This window comes from Terrapene carolina, unplaced genomic scaffold (assembly GCF_002925995.2).
Source record: "Terrapene carolina triunguis isolate 2854851 unplaced genomic scaffold, T_m_triunguis-2.0 Scaffold175, whole genome shotgun sequence".
Lineage (NCBI taxonomy): Eukaryota > Metazoa > Chordata > Testudines > Emydidae > Terrapene > Terrapene triunguis.
Genome location: NW_020664526.1, coordinates 1,241,758 through 1,266,190, shown reverse-complemented (window position 1 = coordinate 1,266,190; position 24,433 = coordinate 1,241,758). Strand labels below are relative to the sequence as shown.

Here is a 24,433-nt window from a genome sequence, read left to right as displayed (position 1 = left end):
ACTCCCACCCCTCCCCCACTCCTCCTCCTCCTAATATTGAAAGTAGCCTGGGTGAGGAATGATGGAGGGTGGGAGTCCAGGAGCTCCTTGGTTCTAATCCTGGTTATGTCACTTATTTGCCATGCTGCCTTGGACAAGTCACTTCAAGATCTGACATGGTAAAGTAGCTCAGCACATGCTTAATTTTAAGCATGTGAACAGTTGTACTCAAGTCAATGGAATGCTTAAAGTTAGGTGAGTGTTTAGGTAACTTGCAGGATTGGGGCCTCAGACTCTTCATACATAAAATGAGGATAATCATTTTTACCGCCACCTATTTCAATATCACCAGTGGGAAGCACAGGAGAGAAGGGATAACAACTGAAAGTCTGTACAGAGTTTCGACCATACAAAGTGCTATATAAAAGCTAATAAAACATTAACACAGCATGTTCAAAACAGCTACAAGAAGCTAAAGTTTTCCTTCTCTCCACCGAAAATCTCTTACAATGGGCAACCTTTTAGATGTTTTAGTGCATTAGTAGTGACACATTGTGGGCACCCTCAGTAAATTAGGTCAGAAGTATACATACAAAATTAAATAGCCCCTAACACCACCTGCCATCCAGTACAGAAATTAAAATAGAACACAACATATTTTAAATACAAGACCTTTCAAAAATGGTTGATTTTCCTTACCTATTAAATATGGCTTCACAAAACGTTTTTTGTTCTTCAGCCAAAAAGTAAGACGGTGACAAAGACACAAAATAATTGCATAAGATTTTCCTCATTACACACATTGATTTTCTCAGAGCACTAATGGGAATTACTCAGGCATATTCCTATAAGGATAAAACCCTACATCTTAAGAAGACTATTCCCCTCCCTTCCCCCCCCCCCCCCCGTAATCATCGTTACGTAAGGCAAAACACTGACATATGGTATCATAAGCCCTCTTCACTTTCAAGGAACTATAATTTTGTTTCTACAGAATCACTGCATCATTTCATAAAGACTAAATTGAATCTGGTGTTTCCCACAGCTGTAAATCACAGGTGAATCATATTTAATCTTGGTAAGTATTTCCCCGAAGATGTCTGAAATCAGTTAATCAATTGGCCATTGATCAGGATTTGTATTACCTGCCATAAATTTTTCTTTTTGGCCAAAAGTTACCTCTTCTTTTATTGAAGTCAATGGCACAACTCTCACTGACTTCAATGAGAATACAGGCTGCTGTCCTAGTCTGAAAAACACTTCACTTTTTTATGTATAGGCAATTCTATGCCACTCAGCATACTGAACATTTAAAATTCACCACCACTTCACATATTCTAACAATGTTTTCCCACAGTATATTTACTCCTTGTATTCACTACATAGCATCACTAACATTATAGGAGAAGGCCACAGTATGTAATAACCAGCTCATCCAGTACAAATATGCACAAGTGGAGGAGTTGTATCACTGTATAATTCTACAAGTTCCATCTCCCAAGAGTTCCCTGAGAAATGAGAGGGGATGGAATCCCACAAGTTTTTAGGGTATATGTAACGAAAAATAAACTGCAGCTAATCGCAAACAAGGACATTAAACTTTTATTTTTTGCACACAAAATCTTAGAAATTAATCTTTGATACAGGGAATATGAAGGGAACACAATGGATTTCTCCTCAATACTCTAAGAACAACGTGGGTAAACAAATTGTATTAGCTGAACTATTAAGAATAAAAATAACCTCTCCATTTGGAATTTAAACCAAGAGCAATTCACTTCAGTACTTCCACTTACAGAAAGTCCATTTGGTCTATTTTTCCTCACTTCTTTTGCACGTACACCACTTACGCTAGTTTACACCATACGCCATTTTTGGTGGTATGTAGTGTCCATACCTGCGTAGCCACCCTAGCAGAGGTATAAACAGCAGTGTAGCCAGTGAGGAATGGCTCAGGCAAGTGAAGACACATGAAAGGTGTGGGTATGTATGTACTAGCTCAAGCAGTGCCTTCCTATCTACACCGTTATTTTTAGCAGTGTAGTGTGCTGCTACCTCCCCACTGATGGAGCCTTTCTCCACCACAGAGGAAGGCTCTGGCACTGGGGAGGCAATGGAGAAAGGCTCGGGCAGCTCCCCATGGCTGGAGCCCTGACTCACCACAGGGAAACATTCCTGCAATAGGGAAAGGCTCTGGCAGGGGAGGGGCAGCTGCCAGAGTCTTTCCCTGACACACATAGCGACACACTGTAGCGTGGACTCGGCCTGCTTTTCACTGCAGCATGTAGCTACACATATACTACATGCCAGCAAAAGTGGTATGTAGTGTAGACATAACCATAGACACTTATTGATGAGATGGCATCTCATGTAAACTATGGTTCTTACAAGAGAAAACCCAGAGACTAGCACATGGCAGAGATCAGGAACTTCAGGAAACAGTTTTAACTAATTAAATTTTTTTCTTTTAAAATTAGAATAATTTCTGTAGTGGCCAGTTTACAGTTGGGGATAAAGTAACGTATTGATTAGTACAGTGGAAGATAGAAGATGCCTCAAATATACACAGTATGTGGAATTACCACTAGAGGGAGCACAGAGACTTGTTTCATACACAGAAGACATTTAGGAACTGCGTATTTCTTTTCCATTTTTTGTTTTATTTTGTTTATTTAGCCATTGTGTTTTCCCCTCAGGTACACAATGGAGCTTTTTCCAGGAGTAACTGTCCAAGTAAACAACTGTGAGTCAAGTTACATATTTAATGTTTTTCTTCCATGCTGTATTAATTAGTTGGAACATCTTCTCACACTAGTCCATAAAGTCACTACTCCCTGTCTTTTAAATCCCTCCCTAGGACTCAATTCTACTCTGATGGCTAGGTGAAATTGCCAATTGATAACAGTTATGTGGATGCCATGAGAGAATTTTAATACTGATCTTATGCATTTTATCTCATCAGATTTCATATTCTACTCTCTTAATTTTTTAAAATGTGTTTAGTTATATCTTTATTATACATGTCTATTAAGTGGGGGTAATTACATAAAAGATTACCCACAGTCACACAACTTCCGTGTCTGTTATATCGTATACCTGCATGAAGACATTTCTTAAGTAGATATAAATATAATCTGCATAAATAACAAATGTACTCATGATATTATGGTTCTAATGTATTGTTTCTTTCCAACCAGGAAGGGACTGAACCCAGCAGCTGAAGATAACTGGAGTACAGAAGGCTGTATGTGTATGCACAGTTCTGAGCAATTCCCAATGGGACTCTAGGTGTTACCAAAATAAAAAATCTCAACCAGGATTAAATCTTCTGAACTATATAGCAGGCAGTGGTCATTAATCTGGAGAACACTTTGGTTACAGTATGCTGTGAGATACTGAGTAGAAAAAAAAATCCATCTTTACCATCTTGAAAGACCCTTTCCACATTCAGCCCGTAAGTAGCACAGGTTTCATAGTAAGTGCATCTCTTCAAATCGTTCGACAGCTTTCTTGCTCTGGCATCATCAATAACACGTGGATTATTAGAGCTTATAGCATCTATAGTAACAGCATGCAGAGAGGGAAAAAAAGCAACAGCATTAGCAGTTTTATCGCGATAACAAATCCTGTATTCAACAGCAGCAGTTTATATTTACAAAACATCCTATGCCTACAGAGCCTACAAGGTGCTTAAATGTAATCCTAAAAACAAATTCATACAAAAAACTTCATAAAGAGACTAAAGGTTGCACAGATCAGCAAAAAAGCCAGGTACTGTCAATTTAAGATTGCATAACCGTAACTTTCCCTTTTTGCATATAATACACATCCAACACAAACTGCTTTTTATATAAATTCTCTACCTTCTAAGACATGTAAATATCATAAATTTTCCTCTGCACCCATATACAATACATTTAAAGGGACAATGTTTCCTCTAGTAATATTCCACAATAAAAGTATTGTTCAGAGGTGCATCTTGGACTCTTCTCAGGAAACACAGGAAAAACAGAGTCCTATTATCAGTATTTCTTTTTTTCAATGATTTCTACTATATTGTACTTTTAATTGTGACCTAACAAGCTGTCTTAATAAAGTTAAGTATTACTTCACCAGAGAACTGGCTATACTTTAAAATACCGTTTAACTCTGTAATTAGTGAAAAATTTGTTTTCAAAGTTCATAGTTCTATACTCCTGATCTTCAAGTCACTGATACAATTCTAACTGGAAAATAAATTGTAACTTTTCCCCCTAAGTTACCTTAAAATGCATATAAGGCTACCAGGTGGAATATATTTAGCTGTATTAAATAGTAATAATATACTTAGAGTAAGATATATTAACAAAATACAATCAATACTGCTGTAATCCTTTAAGGAAGCAAATTACTTTTAGATCCCTTATTAACACCAGCACATTGACTAATATGCTAAGTATGATGTAAAAATGACTTTCATGGATGTCTGATATACAGAGTAGTAGGATGTAGAGACGCGGAAGTGATGATACTACCATAACACATAAGCAAACTTCTTCATTTGAGTGTTTAACCACCAATATTAATGGCCTCTTCATGTAGTATTGTTGGATAGTGTTGTCTGTTAATTTTTAAGAAATAAAAATATGGAAAAAATAAAAGTTAAGACTTGGCTAAGGACCAAGGGCAACAGAACTCTACCGGGTTCCAAAATGTATAGTGTAAATTCCACAATTCAACTCTCTCACCACAGTCCTTGCAGACATTACAAGGGTCACAGGAGTTCTTCCCTCCTTACAGATTCTGCAAAACCTTGGTTCAGTCCCTACACATCCCACAAACTATGCATTAAGTTTAGTTTACATTTCGCTTACCTGAGTATATATCTCCAGCCATCCTGCCTAGATATAGGCGGCAGTTAGGAGACCTCACTTGCACACTTCACAAGTCGGCCAGTTCCCTTTTCTTGACCACTACACATCCAATATACAGCAGCCCTTCTTACAACCACTGCAACTTGAAATAGTCCTCAGAAGCCTTTGCACAGGTCTGGGCATAGGTAAATAGCCCAGTTTACTGCAAAATTAAAGTGGCTATGCATACATGCATTGCCCATCTTTCCTTAGATTTACACTTAGGGCCTGATTCAAAGCCCATTCAAGTCAATGGATTTGGATTATACCGTTAATGAGCTTAGCAAACACACGTTCTGTACATGCTCAAAATGCCATTTTAAAGGCCAGAGAAATCAAACCCATTTTCTGATGCAATAAGGCATGCAATACTCCTCAGTGAGGACTATTCTCCATGCAAATCTCAATACTAAATTATCAGGCATTTTAGCTGTAGGGCTGATCTGAATAGGTTGCAAGAATTATTTTATTATAGGAAGAAGATTACCGGTTTCCTTCTCTTTGTGTTCAAAAAGACTGAACCATTTTTGCTCTAACTTTCAAAAACCACTCACCTATGGGCAGAGATCATTTCTGGAAAATTTCATCCACAAAGATCAAAATGTCAGTTAGTAATGAGCAACTGAAAACAGGGGAATGTAACAGCAACTGTTATGCTACCTTCAATATAGTGGGTTGCAATCAATGTCCTATTGTAACATAGTACATACATAACTGATAACATTTCCCTCTGGAAATGTAAACTGAAGTAGTTGATGGTATCTGAGGAAACATCTAAGAATTCAAGAGTAATCACACTAAAATCTTTGGAGTAAAGAAACAGATGTCATGGAGAAATTAATTTCACACCTTAGGACCCAACACATGACAGTGACTTAAAACAGGATAGTGGTATTCCTAAATAGCAGCTGATTGTAGATATCCATTGATGCTCCCACAGCACCAATCAAGCAATAGATTTTATCAACATGCTTGAATATAAACAATTAACATAATTAGAGAGTCATTGAGAGGATTAACTCTTGACTGTTCATAGCAATCATATTATACAAGCTATTACTGATGTTCATCCTTCAGCTTCCAGGATCAGAAACCAAACTGCTGCTATAGTATGATCCTCATAATAAACCATCACCTATGTGTCAGGATTTCCCAATATTTTGAAGCGATATGATTGTACTCACATTGTCACCTTGTTCAGCTCTCAGAACTCTGAGAAATGCCAACTGACTAGGAAAGTGGTTAGTTTAGTCCTGATAAAAACTCCACTACAGCAGAGTGTTTTACATTGCAGTTCTCACCTGTACCGCTTACAAACTGATACTGTGTGAAATTACACATCTCTTCCTCACGAGCTATATGGCCCCAATTCAGGAAAGCGCACATGCTTAAGTCCCATTAATTTCATTGACTATTCACATTCTTAAAAGTTAAGTACATATTTAAGCGTTTTGCTAAATGAAGGTCTATATTACCTTTATATCTCATATGAAAAAAGAATCCAGCACATTTTGGATATAATCAGCTGCTATTTAGGAATACATATATATAAAACCTATATTTTTATATATACATTTGTGAATTCTGTATACTAAGCTACCACCTTCATGATGATCCTCATTCATTTCACAGTGGGAAGATGTAGTTATCCCACACAGGTAATGAGAAGATTCGAAGAGGTGATTTAGTGAGTGCAGAAAATTGAAAGGAATAATGTAAAGGGTTTTTTAAAGTGTTTATTCATGGAACAATTGACAGAGCAAGGAGACCTAATCATAATGTATGTATTGTTTGAAACCGCAATTTACTTTAATAGGGTTTTTAGCATTAACTTACCCACTTGTCAGGGCATTATAAGGACTAGTTAATATTGTAAAATACTTTGAAATGTATAGCACTAAAACCCATTACAATTCAGACCAACACACACAACGATAAAATTTTCCTGTTTCCCATGGCAGCTTATAGTAACAATGCAAAAACTGCAGCATCACAAAAGTGATCAGAAAATGTACCTAAGATTCAGCTACAATTTATTTAGTAGAAACCAATGAGGTTTCCATGAGATAAAATCTCATCTGAACTTGAATATAAATTGCCATTACTGTAAATACACTTGGCATTCCTGTCTGAAGTATATTACTTCGGTTAATGTTTCAAACATTTTAAATCTTACATGTTCTGTAAGGTACCAACTGAAGCATATTGGTTTTTATACTGCTATCTATTACCTGACATAAAAGGTAAAAACAAACATGTCTGCTTGGAAGCAAGTCTAAGGATTTTTCTTTGTAAAACCAGCAGAGGGTGCTGAAGGCACGTGGACAATAAATGCTTCTAAAATTAGCAGCATCACTTAAAATGATATTTTGATGTCAAAATCTGGACCTCAATTTCACCTGGAGATGGGGGAGAAAATATCTCCCTCTATTTTCCACCTCCATATTCACAATGGGGAGATGATTCACCTTTGGTTGCAGGAGCAGCAGCGGGGCAGACACTAGCATGTTAGGGAGATTTCACTTCAGAGATCATTTCACAGCTACCAGTCTAATAGCTATGATTAGTGGATCGGTAGCAGAAACCAGTCAGATATAATCGACACCATAACATTAAAAAGGACACTGTCACCTTGACGTGGAGCTAAGAGTGATGCCCTGTATTATCCTTGGCTCCTGCCTCTCTACCTCCCACCCCTATCATTAAAATTCTCCCCTCCTTCTCTGTGGCGCTCTGGGAAAGACCTATACAAAACTTCCAGCACTGACCACCTCACTGTAAGGGAAAACACTGAAAATGGCACACAAAGCAAAGAAATCCTGAACAAATATCTTTCCCCTCTAACCTTTCTCTTACAGTAATCTTAGGTGTTAAACATTGTGAAATGTTTAAGTTGACAGTGTCCCTTTAAGCAATTCACTTCCCTTTTTGACTGAAGCTTATTCTGTTCACCCTAGGATTTCCCCCCCCCCCCATCTACTTCCCCCTTTTATCTGTCACCTGCTTCCGCCTTATTGCCTTGTTACTATTCTTTCCCCTCCATGTTCCCCCTACTTCCCAGGCTTCACAATGAGCAGCTTTGGTTTCAGAGTTTGCAATCTGGCATTGGGCTGTCAAGCCACACCCTGTCCCCAGGCATTGTCTTAACTGGCAAAAAGACAACATGAGGAAGCAATGAAGCCCTAGAGCAGCATTAAACCATCCCCAACTTCTCACATTGCTGCAGGCTAGAGGGGAAGGGGAGTCTGAAACCACAGCTGAAAATGCTGAGGAGAGGGGAGAGGGGGAATAAGTACCTAACTTTCATGAGAGGATCTGAAATTGCGCCCACCTTCAGGGCTTGCCTGTCCTGTGATAGCCTAAGGCTATTGCTGTTCTAGCACTGTTGCTGCAGGATAGTTTTTTCCTAAATGGGGTGAAGTAGAATTGTGGGGTTTCTTTTTAAGTGACACAAAACGCAAGTGACTGTGCAGCAAATCTAAAATAACGAGGATTGAGGTTTGGCCTGTATATGGGAACCTTCATTTTTTATAAATATTTATAGCGGAATGATTGCTAAGTCTTATTTCCTCTTGGGTTTTTTTTGTGATTTAAGGGCAATAAAGGACTGGTCTATTCTGGATCTTTAAGCAATTTGAGTCCCATCCTAATTTAGGTCATGATCCTGCAAATACTTATGCATGTACTCAACTCAGATCATGAAAACTGACTGGTCAGAGTTAGGAACACTGTAAACTATCCCAGAAGTTCAGAACAGCCATTTTCTGTTAACATCTAGAATGTACTGCATTTTATCAACCAAGTGCCTGGAAATATCAGTTATGCCCCCAAAAAGGTTGGTATGAAAGGAAATCAATCAAGTTAAGTATGTTTGTCTTTAAAAAGAAGTTCCAGAACAAAATTGTCACCCTAAAGACACTTTCAGACAGGTAATCAGCCAAAGATAACTGAAGATGAAGACAGCAACTAGAATACCAGTATCATCTTAGAGATGTTATAATCAAGACTGCACTTACCCTGGGTTCCCACTAGTACCATTGGGATTTCATTAGTGTTACGATAGTTAGCCATACGACTGTAGTAGTGGTAAACTGTCTGGAAGCTTATTTCGTCTTCCAAGCTGAAGACAAATATAACAGCATCGACCCACATGGCAAACTACAGAGGGGGAAAAAAAGGGGGAGGGGGCAGGAGAGAGAGATATTCAGTGGGAAAGCAGTGAGCAGTAGTCAATAAAATTAATGGGATTATCCTGTGTTGAAGGGAGGGGAGAAAGAATGCTGCATTTGGGAAATCTAACCATTAACATTATTAACTGTGAACTTGCTTTTTAATTTTACAGGGAGTTTGGTGCATATGAAGGTGAGGGATTAATACACGCATTATAAGATTGGCTTGAATCAGACAGAATCTGGGAGACAAAATGTATGCTATTAATTCTGGGTATATTCTAAGTAGTAACCGGTTCATGTTACATAGAAAAATTGGGAATGAAATGAGTTTGCCTTTGCACTTGTGAATGATAGGAATATTTGAAAACCGGTATCTAGAAATGAAAGGTTAGTGCAAAAACCTATCATGTTACTTTCCGTTCATATATAAATGAAATCAAAATAAATATTTTTATATATATACAGAGAGAGAGAGAGATTTCTTAACTAACATCAGCACTGACATTAAAAGCACAACATTACATTCAAGGGGTTACAAGTTTACCCACTAAATTTCAGATCTGAGCAAAATCTCAAATATTGCTTGCATTTCTTTTATATTCTAAAACTCAAATTTTAAGATATCTGAATTTGCAAATGCCATAATTATAGAAGTTTAAGTAAAATGATTATGCCTTAGGTTTTGTAGTGAGAAAGTGAACTGGTTTTCCCTGGTGTCTCCTACTGAAGGAGAGGCACTTCTGTGCCCAGGTAAGGCTTAAAACAACCATATCTGTAGGGGAAATTTCAGATCACAAGTACTTGTTAGAAATATTAAAAGAAACTAACGGGGCAGCAAATTCATCTTGGTTATAGATTGCCAGAGGATTCTTAAGCTAATAAATAGCATGTGTTTATAAATGTGTCAATTCCAAGACAAATTTCCATCAATAATACAAAGCTAACCAACTGCAACCTTAAATAAGACACATTATCTTTCCATAATTATTAGTCATATTACTATCATACATACAGAACCAATCAAGGCCAGGGCCTCCACTGTACATATACATAGCAAAAAATGCTATGCAAAGAGCAGATAAGGCAAAAAAATAACAAAATGACCTACTTCTTATCTAGCACTTTTCATCAGTAGATCTCAAAGTGCTTTACAAAGCAGGTCAATATCACTATCACCATTTTACAGATGGGGAAATGGGGGCACAGAGGTGAGGTGATTCACCCAATGTCATCAAGCAGCCCTGTGTCTGAGCGGGAATAGTACACAAGTTTCCTAATCTCCAGTCCAATGCGCTATCCACTGGACTACACTGTCTCTATGCTCTCCATAATTAGCATATTTTATGTTTACATCCGTGTGTTATGCATTATTGTTCTCCTGGGTTTATGCCCAATGTTAGTTCAGTATTGCTAACTCTTGCTATTTTAAGTTTGTAATGCTTCCCATTTTTTAAAAGCAGCTATTCCTACGATTACGTGATTATCCCTGTTTACATTTAAAAGTTCCTAACTTTCACGGTTGTGCAAAAAAGGTTGAAAACCCTCAAGGCTCAACGCACAGAAAGAAAATAGGAATCCACAGGTTATTTTTTGGAGTGCGTGTTTCATTATTTCTATGAAAAGAGTTTACACAAATTAAATGATTATGTACCATTTGAACACTTCAACACACAAGGATGTCTTTTCACTTAGGATCAAGGTGTAAGAACTGCAAAAACAAATCTTTGCCATTCTCAAGACAGATACTTAATAAACCAATCCCCTACAATGTATTGCCAATGCTGTATTGTGCTAGTATACAATATGTGGCAGGAAATGTTCAACGCTGTCAATGTGTGTGAGCTGAACTGTTGTCAGAACTGGAAGCCTAATGAAAAGCATGAGAGAGGTACAAAAAACTGTGGAGGAAGTCTAGCTGGTGGATTTTAATGTATAATTAATCTCATACCATGGAATCAATTGTATTCTGCCTAGAATTCTTGCTTGCAGCACTGACATTCTTAAAGAATAATCTATGAGACTAATGGTTTCTGTAGAATGTATTAAAATTTCTTGAAACCAGTGTACAATGATGGAAAGTATCAGGGGGTAGCCGTGTTAGTCTGTATCTACAAAAACAACAAGGAGTCTGGTGGCACCTTAAAGACTAACAGATTTATTTGGGCATAAGCTTTCGTGGGTAAAAACCTCACTTCTTCAGATGCTGGAAACGTATCCATCTATTAATGGTTATGAGATACACCAAAGGAGACTATTTAAAATAGTTCCCTTGGGTCACTTTTTTTTGGTGCGCGTGTGCGTGCACGTGTGCGTGTGTGTGCGTGCATGAAGAGAGAGAGAAATAATTTACACAACATCTTAAGTAATTTAATGTTACGAAGATGCAATGTTAACAGCACTGGAAACTGAAGTCTTTGAAAAACAGTGCGGGTAATGGCAAATTCAAGCGGTGTGCTTCAAATCCCACTGTGGCAGAGAACAGCTCTCTGGGCAGAGAGGACAGTTCAATTTCATGGGCATTCAGTGTCTTGGATGGCACCAAAGGCATCCATTTTTATTTCTTTAATTAAGGTGAACACTTGTTCAAATGAGGCCAAAAATCGCACTAGTAATCTAGAACCTGCATCCCAGAGCAACTATTATGAGCCATCCAAATCCCTCATAACTATTGTGTGGTGTTTTATCATAGGAGACTTTAACAGTTTTGTGGTAGGCCAGGAAGAACTAAAATCATGGCTGGCAAGCAATGGAAATGGCAATTTATTCACAATTGGAATGCTTTAAAAAGGATGAGGATGAAAAGCAGACTACCACCAACTGACCAGTAGTATATATTTCACTCTGATTTCATCCTTAAAAATGAGATTTTTAAAACTGTTAATGTATTAATTTGGCACAGAAAAAATGCAAAGCAAAAAGCAGTGACTGTCCTTTACTACACCTTTATCATGAATTTTCCTACTTTTGTTTAGTCGAGAATATAAACCTTCATTTTTCAGGGCATAAGCCAAGCTCCAAATTGAGGGGTTAGAAAAGAAAGTTCTCTATAGGCAATTTACTCCATAATTGCCAGCTTCAGGATTTTTCACCTTAATCTGAAGCTTCTTGTATTAGACAACTGATCGGATCTGGAACACCAATTCCCAAACTCCAAGTTCCCTTTTCTGCTAGAGGACTCGAATGATGACATCACAATAAGCTGAAACGAGCAGTAGCTGGCACTTAAGAAAGAAGAGAATGTCAAGGGACTTCTAAGATTCACTTTAACTGAGGCAGTGATTCCCAACTTATTTACCATTGTGGGCTCCATATGCACCCCACAATGTGTTATGTGGGCTGCATCCAATACTAATCCTTATGGCCCTGAGAATGTCACATGGGCTGCAGCTCTGTGCTGATTGGGCCACAGGTTGAGAACCACTGAACCAAGGACTGGGAAGGCTGCAGCACAGGTTTCTGCCTATTGTGATGTCACATCCCTTTTATTCCTCCAGTAAAAAGAATATTCCTAAGAAAAACAAAATAGAAAAACCCTTTAAAACCCAAAACTTTATCATGTCATCATTGTGAATTATAAAGGAGCAGTGAAGGTTACAAACAATATTTTCCTTCAGGTGTTTCACTTCCATTACAGAAATTATCAATATTACCGTATATACTCGTTCATAAGCCGGATTTTTTTAGTAAAAAATGGAAACACCAGAGAAGGGGGTCGGCTTATGAATGGGTATAGAGAGGGAGAGGTGAGACACAGCCCCTCCCCCCAACAGAGGAAGCAAGGAGAGTCAGCACAGCCAGCAGAGAAGAGGCAGGGCCAGGGCCAGAGCCTCTCCACTTCTGCTCTGCCTCCAGCCAGGCCAGAGACATCCTTCCCTGGCCCTCCCCAGATAAGGTGGAAAGGGATGGGATGGGGAGAGTGTGGGACTCCCAGGCTAGGGTCATGTGGGGGGTGGTCACAGGGGTTACTTCCCTGACCCCCGGCTTCTCCCCCCCCCCCCCCCCAAAAAATTTCCCCAGCAGTTGCTGTCCTGGCTCATCAGGGTTAGCAGCTGGCACGCCGGGACACTTTGTTTACTTAGATTTACCTGCGGACGCTCGAGGTAAACAACCCATCTCATCCCACCAGCGGCTTATCCTGATGGCCCAGGAGTCAAAGTTTGCTGACCCCTGAATTATAGGGTCGGCTTATGAATGGGTCATAAAAAATTTCCATTTTTACTTATCCATCTTGGGGGGACGAGTGGGGTTGTCTTATAAACCAACCGGCTTATGATTGAGTATATACGGTAATTTGTCCAGAAATAGTAGTTCTATTTATTTTGTGAATTAGATATATGAAAAAAAAAAATCACAAAAATTTAGATCTTTTCCGTAACAATGTTACATGACCAAATTATAATTAAAATAACTTAAGAGGAGAGATTACTTATGCATACATATAGTTTGTTTCTACAAAATACTGATTGGCAAACAGGAAGAAAAATGTACATTCTGATACGTATTATGACTTTTATGAAGTGCTTTGTTGGACACAAATTCTGATCATTTCAATCTAATATCTGGTATTTATCTGCCAAAGAATAGTTTTGTAGCAGCACTAGATACAATGAAAACACTGCTTTGGGTGCCATGTCCTAAATTCTGCATCTATAACCACTGTGTGTGTAGTTGTATCAAGTGAACATACTATATGTATAGTATATATAGTGTGTATTATAATCAACTTATTAAATAATAATCTACCAAAAAACTGTTTTCTTGTAGTATGTTCACTTGATACAACTACACACACAGAGGTTATAGATGCAGAATTTAGGACATTATATATATATATATACACACACACACACACACACACACACATATAGGCTGTTGTGAACACATTTCTCAGACAAGTTATTCACACTGAGTGTTAGGTAGTTTGGCTCTCTCTCTTACCTCAACTAGGGTGACCAGACAGCAAATGTGAAAAATCGGGATGGGGGTGGGGGGTAATAGGAGCCTATATAAGAAAAAGACCCAAAAATCGGGACTGTCCCTATAAAATCGGGACATCTGGTCACCCTAACCTCAACACACACATGTTTACCTCACAAGATCCAAGTTGAATTAAGTAAGCCTGTCTTTTGTTTGTAACTTCCCTTAAGGGCTTCTCCTCTGAGTCTCCTTCATTCCTCTGCCTAACCTCTTCTCTTCTCCTTTGTCTGAACTTCTTCCAGGATGCTTTAATCCTCCCATGGCTAATGGGCAATAGTGGGGCATTGAAACAGAAGCTGCTGATGCTGCTTGCAACACTCCATTGGGCTGTTTGGCAGCAGAGCAGCTTCTGCTGCTTATTCTTTGAAGCTGCTCCATCATTGAACAGCTGAGGGCAGTGAGGCCAGTAGATTCTATTTAGCAACCCTGCTAATAAGCAGGTAAGGGGAGGTAGAGGGTGATCTGTCCTTGTAGCCCCAGACACACTGACTGTAGCCAGAGTTTCACCATATGTACTAATGCCCATATGAGCACATGCTGACAAAAACTTTTAATGGTTTCAACTTGTATCAGCCGAGAGTATTGGAACCAGAGAAAAATGACCAATCTGTCTCCTCTTCAGAGTTATCAAAATTCTGTGTGCAGTAGAACAGCCTTCTACAGGACAAAAGAAGTTAAATAAACGTACAATAACCAAATAGGAAATGCATAAGATTACAATGGTGCCCTATTGAGGCCTGGAGAGCTAGAGAGCCTCACAACACTACAAGGAAGAAATAAGGCAGAAGCAGTAGAGATGAGGCAGAATGAGGGAGAAGGACAAAGATTCAAAAGCAGACACTTCTAACACATTTCAGTGTGAGTACATCTGCTATGATAACATTATGAAAGGACTTCATTGCATACTTCAATCATTTCCTTTAATATGAACCTTTAATTAAAATGTAATGCAGTGTAGTTACCTGGCCAGTGAAGCAGCTTTGTAGCCCTGAATTGTGCATTTGATGGGAGATAAATCCACATGTTCTACGTTCCTCTATTGTATCAGAGTGAAATTTACAACTTAACCCCTTTTGTAAGTACAAAAGAACCAGTTTTCACCAGAGAACGTTTACTATTGCCCCAGAGACCATCACTATTGATTAATTATATGTAATTTTAAAATACACAGATGTCTTTTCACGTTCAAGTGTATGGAAATTCTCCCCCAAAAAGGTAGATTTAAATGATATCTCCATTTTCCTCAGGCTGTTGGAAAAGGTGGGGCAACGAGCCAGCTTTGCTTTCAGGTTAGGTGACCTGAGCAGACTGCGATATAGCTTGTTCACATCAGGAGTAATATATTCTGCTGCCTTCCTAGGAGGGCAATCAGTGCATTCTGTTTTGAGTTACATGAGCAAGTTTTAATCCATCACATTTATATTCTTAAAGACATGTAACAACCTCCTATGAAAACATCAAGTTTTCTCAACCTACTGGCTTAATTCTTTGCACTTTTTCTTATACCAAATAAGATATAATTTCATTAAAGTTGTTATTCATTTTCATGATCTATAGTCTAGCCTAATAAAGCTCTAAATGCAATGCTCACCTGTGCCTCTGGAGGGCCCCCTTCATCTCTAATCAGCAGCAGATAGCTTTGTCCATCAACTACTATCTCTTTCTTGAATCTCCCACCTGTCACATAAAGTAACTCATTACACAAAAGAAAAAGTAAAACACAAACAAAGGCTTCACTTGTGGAAAATAACAATTCTACGACTCTCACATAAGAATAATGCATTATGTATTAATTACAAATGTAGCTCAAATCTATAAAGTTTCATGGATGCAAGACATTTAGGAAAGCTAATTCAATTACATATTTTTAAGGAATTATATGTCTGATTGAGAAGCATATTTCAAGGGCTCTATTACACATGCTCCTTAAGAAAATAAGAGATTGTTAAAAATTTTGATAGCTAGTATATGAAGTCATTTTGTCCACAATCCAGATGTGGTTTAAAATAGTAATTTGGGAAATGCAAGTGTTGACAAAATGGTATTAATCTGAAGTTACATACAATACTGAATTTTCACATTGACCTCATATGCGAACTAAAATAATTAAGCTACATTCACTCTTTATTTTTCCTCAAGAGAAGCCCAGTTCTTAAAAGTCAACATTTAACGTTATGAAAATGGTATTCTCTGCTCACAAGTCACAACTGGGGAAAGGGTGCTGAAACACTACACACGTTAGACAGAAGAACTACAATGATGGCATCTCTGTGAGATGTACTAAACTATGAGAGAAGTGCTGTACCATTTACTAACAGGATGAATTAGAGACTTATTTTGGGTTAGCGATAAAATGGTAGAAGCTACAAACCCTTATCTGAAGCAAGAACTATTTCTGGGCTTCAAATACATATTTTGCAAGGAAATGGAGTATTGAGTGCTTGTGAAGACCAAGGAACTGGCACTTCAGAAACTGACCTCTTCAACGGTCACAGATTAAATGAGGCATGCAACTGCACGGAAAGTTTCCTCACCACTGCCCTGGTCAATGACTTCAAGTCTGACCTGCGGGTGAGATAGGGATTACCCTTCCCTTGGCTGAGAGGCATTTCAGGCACCATGCTGTTTCTCATGACAGACTCCAGATAATGCCAGATTACACTTAGGTTTCTGAGCCTGAACCAAGATTAGCAAACCTGGTCCACTTAAGGCTTTAGGATGGATTTATACTCTGCTCCTAGAAGTGAAAGCATTCTTATCTTACTGACTAAGCCACCCAAGCCCTCAGCCTCTATGCATAATGCCTTCCAATTAACCCACATCTGAGTTCAACAGGCAAAGATATGCTAATAGTATTATGTTATTGGTATAAAATATGTCTAGTTTTTCCTCTTGTTGTATTAAAACTTAGGCTACTTCCAATTCTTCCTCGTCTTGTTTTTAACCTAATTTCTCAACTCTACCTTTTCTTCATAAACTTGTCATACTAGTAAAACTGAAAAATACTTAAGAAAAAATATTTCATATGAAAGTGGACTACTGAAATAAGTGTTCTTATAGAAGAACATTCAACTCAAGTCTTTTGTGCATCATTCTTCACACAACAAAGAGAAAAGGCCAGCAAGCGGAAGCCAGCAATAATCCTTTGAAACGTTTAACAGAACTATGAATGGAATTCAGGGAAATGATACAAAATTAAACACTGGCTACTTCAGACCCACCTTTTCCCCTTTCTTGATTGCTAGATCAATACAGAATTGCTTGATTTGCTGAGATTACTGAACAGCTCAGCAAGGTGCAATGGATTCCGTTTTTAAGATCGCTACAAATCATTGAGTAAAACTGGCTAGAACAGAGCTTTTTCTTTATACGTCTTCATTACATATAGCTCAGAAGCACCAGTAAAAGCGTGGGAAATACTGATTTGTCTGGTCATCACACTGTACAAATCTACTGAAGCTCAGAAGATGCTTTTGGTTAGCTGGATTGAGCCTTTGGCTCCCAAGATCGAGTCCCAGACAAAAATCCTTTCAAGTCCATCATTAATAGAATTCTAAAAATAAAATTAAATGGATCAAAGAAAGCAGACCATCTTAGATCACTAAGTCTGAATTTCCATTAATCTCATTATTTTCTTTTGAAAAAAAATACAATAAAGTTTACCAAAAAAACACGTAATCGGCTTAGTAAAGAATTAATAGAATTCAATATGGTAAATGCTCAATAATATACTCCTCTGGGGACATGTACATTTTTAAGCTCTAAATAACTGAATGACACGGTAATGTAGTTTGATGTAAAGTGAAGATTCTGAGCAATTGTTGCAGCAGCCCTCAGTTTTCGGCCTTCCCACCTTTTATTAGTAAATACTGGAACTCTGAACAGGCTAACTGTAAAACGGTTAATGTATACCCATTTAAGAAAGAGCATCCATCTTACTCATGATCCATAATTTATTCACGGGGGGGGGGGGAGAAAGTCTTGGGCCATGTAGATCTCAATGCATTTTCATAGTCTTCATAAGTTAAAAGACAACCCAGTAAGTGTGTACAGTATGCATGTAGTAAGGAGAAGGTGGCTGCAACCACCAGAGAGAGAGATTTCACTTATCTGGATTGCCACTTCTCCCTGTCATCTAAAGTGGCAGCTGCAATTTACTAGCATTAAACTGGGAGAACCTAACATCCTTAAAGGTGTCTGATATGTCAAAGATTCATTTTGGGGGAAGCAGAAGTAGGAAATCAACATCTGACAAGGGTAGCCAACTTACTGACCCTCCAAGCTGCATACAACAATCTTCAGAAGTTTGAGAGCCAGGGCGCACCTGCCGGGGCCTAGGGCTTAAGCCCCACGCCCTGGCAAGCATCTCCTGCAGGGCTGAAGCCCCGAGATACCCTTCCCCACTGGGCAGAAGCCAGAGGCGACGCATGGTGGAAGCATGTGAGGTCACGTGCCCCCCACCCCAGATTTTTGCCAGGCTTTGCTGGCCCCACTCGCTCACATGGTGCCGCCAGGCCTCCTCCCTGTGCAGCAGCTGCTAGAACTGATAAGCTGGGAACTCTGGCCATAGGGAGAGGCAACAGCAAACACCTGGGAGCTGCAGGGAGAGCCATTGCTTTTGCAGCTGCTTCTCCCTGCAGAGCTAAAGCAGGAGCCCCTCCCTGCAGTTCCCAGCTGTTTGCAGCTGCCTCTCCAGGCAGAGCTAACACCTGGGAGCTGCAGGGAAGGGCCGCTGAGGATAAAAGGGAGGGTGTGCTTGGGGGCAAGAGTCAAGCTGCTGGGGGGGGGGGGGGGCGAACCTTTAAATTGTGACACACACCCCCCACTCTCAGGAGGCATGAGTAGTCTCTGGAAGAAGCTCCAGCCCCATCACCCCACCACAGGGAAGAAGCCCTGAGCGTCCCCCCCCCCCCCAACCCCTGAGTCTCGTAAGTGGAGAATGGATGGGGCGGGGGGGAGCTCCGCAAGCCACACTAACTGTAAAAGAGCTGCATGTAGCTCATGAGCCACAGTTTGGCCACCCCTCTGTATGTATAATGTTATCCACAAGTTCTCATTTATTTAACGGGTTGCTTTTTTTTTCTTCCAAAACATCATGTGCCATAAACCAAAAGTTGTTTGCAGTGTTCTTGTAGCTGTGTCAGTCCCAGGACACGTGAGAGACAAGGTGGGTGAGGCTATATATTTTATTGGGCCCACTTCTGTTGGTGAAAGAGACAAGCTTTCGAGCTACACAGAGAATTCTTCGGAACCTGAATTATCTTCACTTTACATAAAACTATATTACATTGTCTTTCATAGATTCATAGATTCTAGGACTGGAAGGGACCTCGAGAGGTCATTGAGTCCAGTCCCCTGCCCTCATGGCAGGACCAAATACTGTCTAGACCGTCCCTGATAGACATTTATCTAACCTACTCTTAAATATCTCCAGAGATGGAGATTCCACAACCTCCCTAGGCAATTTATTCCAGTGTTTAACCATCCTGACAGTTAGTAACTTTTTCCTAATGTCCAACCTAAACCTCCCTTGCTGCAGTTTAAGCCCATTGCTTCTTGTTCTATCCTCAGAGGCTACGGTGAACAAGTTTTCTCCCTCCTCCTTATGACACCCTTTTAGATACCTGAAAACTGCTATCATGTCCCCTTCTCAGTCTTCTCTTTTCCAAACTAAACAAACCCAATTCTTTCAGCCTTCCTTCATAGGTCATGTTCTCAAGACCTTTAATCATTCTTGTTGCTCTTCTCTGGACCCTCTCCAATTTCTCCACATCTTTCTTGAAATGCGGTGCCCAGAACTGGACACAATACTCCAGTTGAGGCCTAACCAGCGCAGAGTAAAGCGGAAGAATGACTTATCGTGTCTTGCTCACAACACAATTACCTCCAGGACCTGAAGAGCTCTGTGTAGCTTGAAAGCTTCTCTTTCACCAACAGAAGTGGATCCAATAAGAGATATTACCTCATCCACCTTGTCTCAGAAACCAAAAGGGCAGTTATTACAATTCTGTTTCTATTACTGCATTCCTACCTTACTTATATAAAATTTGCATCAATTTAATTAAGTAAATCATGCTAGAATGAACGACGCTATGATGGATAAATATATGCCTAACTCCAATACAATGAGCCTGGTACCTTGCCTTTAAAGTTGAGTACATTGGTTCCTTGGGTGTTATTTTAATCTTTTATTCCTTACACTTGCATACTAGTGCAACCATTTCCTGGGAAGTACAGCAATAACAAATCTTCAAATCAAAAGATCACATACAGAAAAGTTATTGAAGTAATTCTTAGATTTCTCCTAATTTATTTACAATTTTCATGCCATTCTAAGGCTGTATAGTAACTCATGATACTATGACAGCCTGGATTTACATGTAGAAAAATGAAAGAAAGATTTACTTGTCTTGTAACCCTACCTTTCTGAAGTTATCTTGCCTGATTTTCACTCTGGGGGATCCTAGTTCTCAGTGAGAGACAGGAAAAACTCCCGGAGCATTTTAAGGTTTTCTGGTCTGCAGAGCTTAGAAGAACACACTATATACCTTCTACTAGTGCTCTCAAAGACACTAGCATAGCCATCTAGTGTACTGGGACTTTCCAGTCAGTTTCTGATTGGGAAGTAAGAGATCCCTCAAAAATGAAGCCAATTACAAAATAAAATTGACTGAAAAGTGAGAAACTCTAACCCTAAAAGGGTAAAAAAGGAAAACATTAGCCTCCAAAAACTGACACACCTCAAATGAATGTTCATTCCATAACCGTTATCGGTGCAGGATTCTAATTTCAGGATATAAGTAGTTTGAGAAGTTGTTATTAACACTGAGGAATGTTTAACAACAGAACAACAACAGAAAATATACTGATATTGGCCTCATTCAAATACTCATTTTTGGTTGGTTTTAAGTTATAAATGACAGATAGGATTCCTTCCAATATACCCCATCTACATAATTTAAAAGCCTGAAGGATGCAGCCAGGGGAAAAAATCCTGAAGTTTGGCCAGCCCTAAAAGATATTCTAAACAGAACCAGAGATCTAAGTGAATAATACAGTTTGGGCTCCCCTATTTCAGAAACAGGAGGAATTCCTCCCTAAATGCTAAATCCAAGCAATTACTGCTTTGTAAACACATGGAGCCAGGACTACAAGGCTACCCTCTTTCAGCCTGTTTTGCAATGTTTAGAATTTTCAAAGAAAGATGGTTGGGGAAAGCCCTGTTAAACATACTGATCAATTCATGGACAAATAATCTTTGCTATCAGGCAGACCAATGTAATTAGAAAAAAATACTACCCAGGTAGTGACTTCAAAAGAAGTCACATCAGCTTTACAAGAAAAAAATCTTGTGAGGAGAAAGTCACAAGACTGAGGGATACTTCAGCATACAGGAAGTCTGAGTTCCAGATCAGTTTAAACAAGTGATATCTTTCAACTTCAGTGTTATGACTGAAAATATTGCACAAGGCAAGAAGTAGTATCTCTTCAGTCTCTTCAGAGCAGATTTAGGAGGTGTTAACACAAGCCCATGTTTTCAAACCTGCACACCAACTTATGCGTGCAAACATGTCAATGTTTGTGCAAGTTAGGGCTGCATGGACTCAAACTCAACTATTGTATATGTGAAAACTTCATGCATACAGGCACGGAGATATGTGTGCCTACCATAAACCACGTATTCACGAAAGTGCTCATGAATAGGGAAAAAATAATATATACCTCTCTTTCATGCTCCCCTCCCCCATGTTGCACACAACTAAAATTCTAGGATAGTTATACAAGGCTAGAGTGTCACTTAAAGGTGGCCCAGCCATCTGACAAAGGGCCTGGCTTCAATAAATGTAAAACTAAAATAAATCCATGCATCAGCCACAGATTTGTCAGTCATGGTATAGGCCTGGCATCCATCAGAATATTGGGCTGAAGAGATCAGGGCAGGTTTGTTAACCTAATTTCTATTTTTGTCCTATTTCAAGCACTGTTTGGTTTGAGAAGCAGCTGGAGGAACTCTGTGTCCTTTGTTAAAATACTTAGTTTAACATGCATATGTTAAATACTAAAGATAATTCTATGCACTGGCACTGCAGATTAGGGGATCCTTTTACATCACCCAGGTGAGCTTGTGAGACAAAGAGTATCACATCTCACAGTTTCTCTTGCTAATGACTATTTGTTTCATTGGCTAACTGCTCACTCAAGCAATCACTGATTTGTCACGGTGTGCCCCTTGGCTCTATTTTGTTTACCATCTTTTTTTACTGAAAATTGCCACTGGGATCAAATAATATGGCACTATGATCAGGATTAAGATTGTCATGTGGATGACCTCCAAATCTATGTAGTACTGGGTACGATAAATACAGGATAAAAATAAGATGTGGAAGATTATTTTAAGGTTATATAAACCTCTATATGTTTTATCCCTAATATATTTGAGTTTCCATCGCTGTGGTTCTTCTTTGAAATGCCAGATATTCTATTCCTCCAAAAAATAGCCAGCAAGCTCATGCTAGAAATTGAAGCCAGTTTGCATCAGAGATTGTATTTCAGGTTTCGTAGGTGTGCTTTAAAAAAAAAAAAATTACATGTACTATTAAGACATTTTATTTTTAAGAACATCAAATTGCTAACTTATTTTTTTTAAAGACTTATCTTTTTAAAAGAGGACATCTCCTCTTAATCAGGTTATGGCTAAAACAATAAGCTTAAGACCTTGATCATCACTTTTTAGGTGGGTACGTACAGTGCTTGAACTGATATTGCTATTAGTAATATTATATATTTGGCCAATTCATGTCTGCTTGTTCCAGTTTTGAAGTTAACTTCAGTACAGCTACCTAAGATACCAAGAATTCCATTAAACAGTTTTAAAAATGGTCAAAGTTGTCTGAACGGCGTTCATAGCTGCACAATGAGTACCTAAGCAAGAGACTCAGAAGCAATATAAACACTCTTGCAGCGGGGCTACAAGAGTCAACACACTTTTGCCATGCACACTTTCTATTAAATCATGTTGTTGGAAATATTTGTTTGTCGGTTTGTGTGTACGGTGAAACTGACGTTTATTGAAATTTTCCAATAAAAACCTAATCCTTCCAAGCCTAATTATTTCTGGTCATTTCATATTTTTCTGCATATCCATTACATAGGACTCAAAAAAGTTATGTAACCGCTTTAAAAAAATCAAATATTTCTGCACAAATCAGCCCCTATCTTTCATTTTAGAGTCTTATTGATTTTGCTAAATAGATTACATCAATTAACAGCAGACTGGTTACATACAGGAAAATGTACCCATACTTACCAGACAACGTCCTTTCTTCCAGTAGGAAGTGGAACAGTCCTTTAACAATAGGTCTTAAGCTTGCCTGCAGTTTAGGAATCAGAATCAGGCCATAACTTGCACCAAGAGGTATTAAAATAAATGGCCAATGAGCATTCTGAACCATTAATGTTGATTTTTAACAAATCTTGGAACACTGAAGACGTTTCTGAAGACTGGAAAACAGTTCATGTTGTGCCAATATCTAAAATGTGTAACTGGGATGATTTGGGTAACTATAGGCAAGTTAGTCTGACATCAATCCTGGGTAATATCAAGCAAAGTCTGATATGGGATGAAATCAGTAGAGAACATACATATATATCAAACAAATCTGATATCTTTTCTGATGAGAGCGCAAGTTTTGTTGGTAAAGGTAACTGTGTCCATATCATATTCTTAGACTTCTTAGACTTAATGCCACGTGATATTCTGTTAAAGATAGGAAGGACCACACAAAAATCAATGTAGTCCATTTAAAATGGATTAAAACTGGTTAACTGAGATCTCAAAAGAGTTCTCTAATTCTAAATGGGAAATTGTTATACAATGGGCTATGTCTATTGGGGTCCCATAATGTTCTTCACCCAATGCTATTCAATATCTTCATCAATTATCTGGAACCAAATATGAAATCATTGCTGGTGTATATTGAGATGACAAAAACGGCTTGAATATTAAACTATGGGGAGAGGTCACATATACAGACTGGCCAGCAGAGCTTGGAAGCTCACTAGAAACAAGCAGCAAATTTAACAGAAAAGGTAATTAACCACTGGAAAAACTTACCTAAAGATATGCTGCTTTGTCCATCACTTGACATCACTGTCAGCTCTCAGTGTCTTTGTAAAAGATATGCTATCACTCATAAGTTACGAGCTTGATGTAAAAAATATCGTGAAGGTTCTTTGGCCTGTGTTATACAGGTGGTCAGACTAGATGATCATAATGCTCCGATCTGGCTTTAAAATCTATTAATCTGTTTACATCTTCTCATGAGGCAGCACCCTGCGTCTTTGCAGGATGTCATCATTGCTCTCAGGGAATGTGTCCTGATTCCAAAGGATGCCCGAGGCTCTTGGCTACAT

General features: G+C 38.8%; 1 protein-coding gene across 2 annotated transcripts in view; it reads right to left on the bottom strand.

The window, feature by feature from the left end:
- LOC113406986 (arf-GAP with GTPase, ANK repeat and PH domain-containing protein 1) overlaps positions 1-24,433 on the bottom strand; it is a 636,559-nt gene that overhangs the window by 348,986 nt on the left and 263,140 nt on the right. For both annotated transcript variants that reach the window (XM_026653995.2, XM_026653996.2), the window contains 3 exons: positions 15,612-15,697; positions 8,888-9,029; positions 3,403-3,537 (listed from right to left, as the gene is read on the bottom strand). In XM_026653995.2, the coding sequence (XP_026509780.1) occupies positions 3,403-3,537; positions 8,888-9,029; positions 15,612-15,697 (363 nt within the window). The remainder of the gene's footprint in view (positions 1-3,402; positions 3,538-8,887; positions 9,030-15,611; positions 15,698-24,433) is intronic.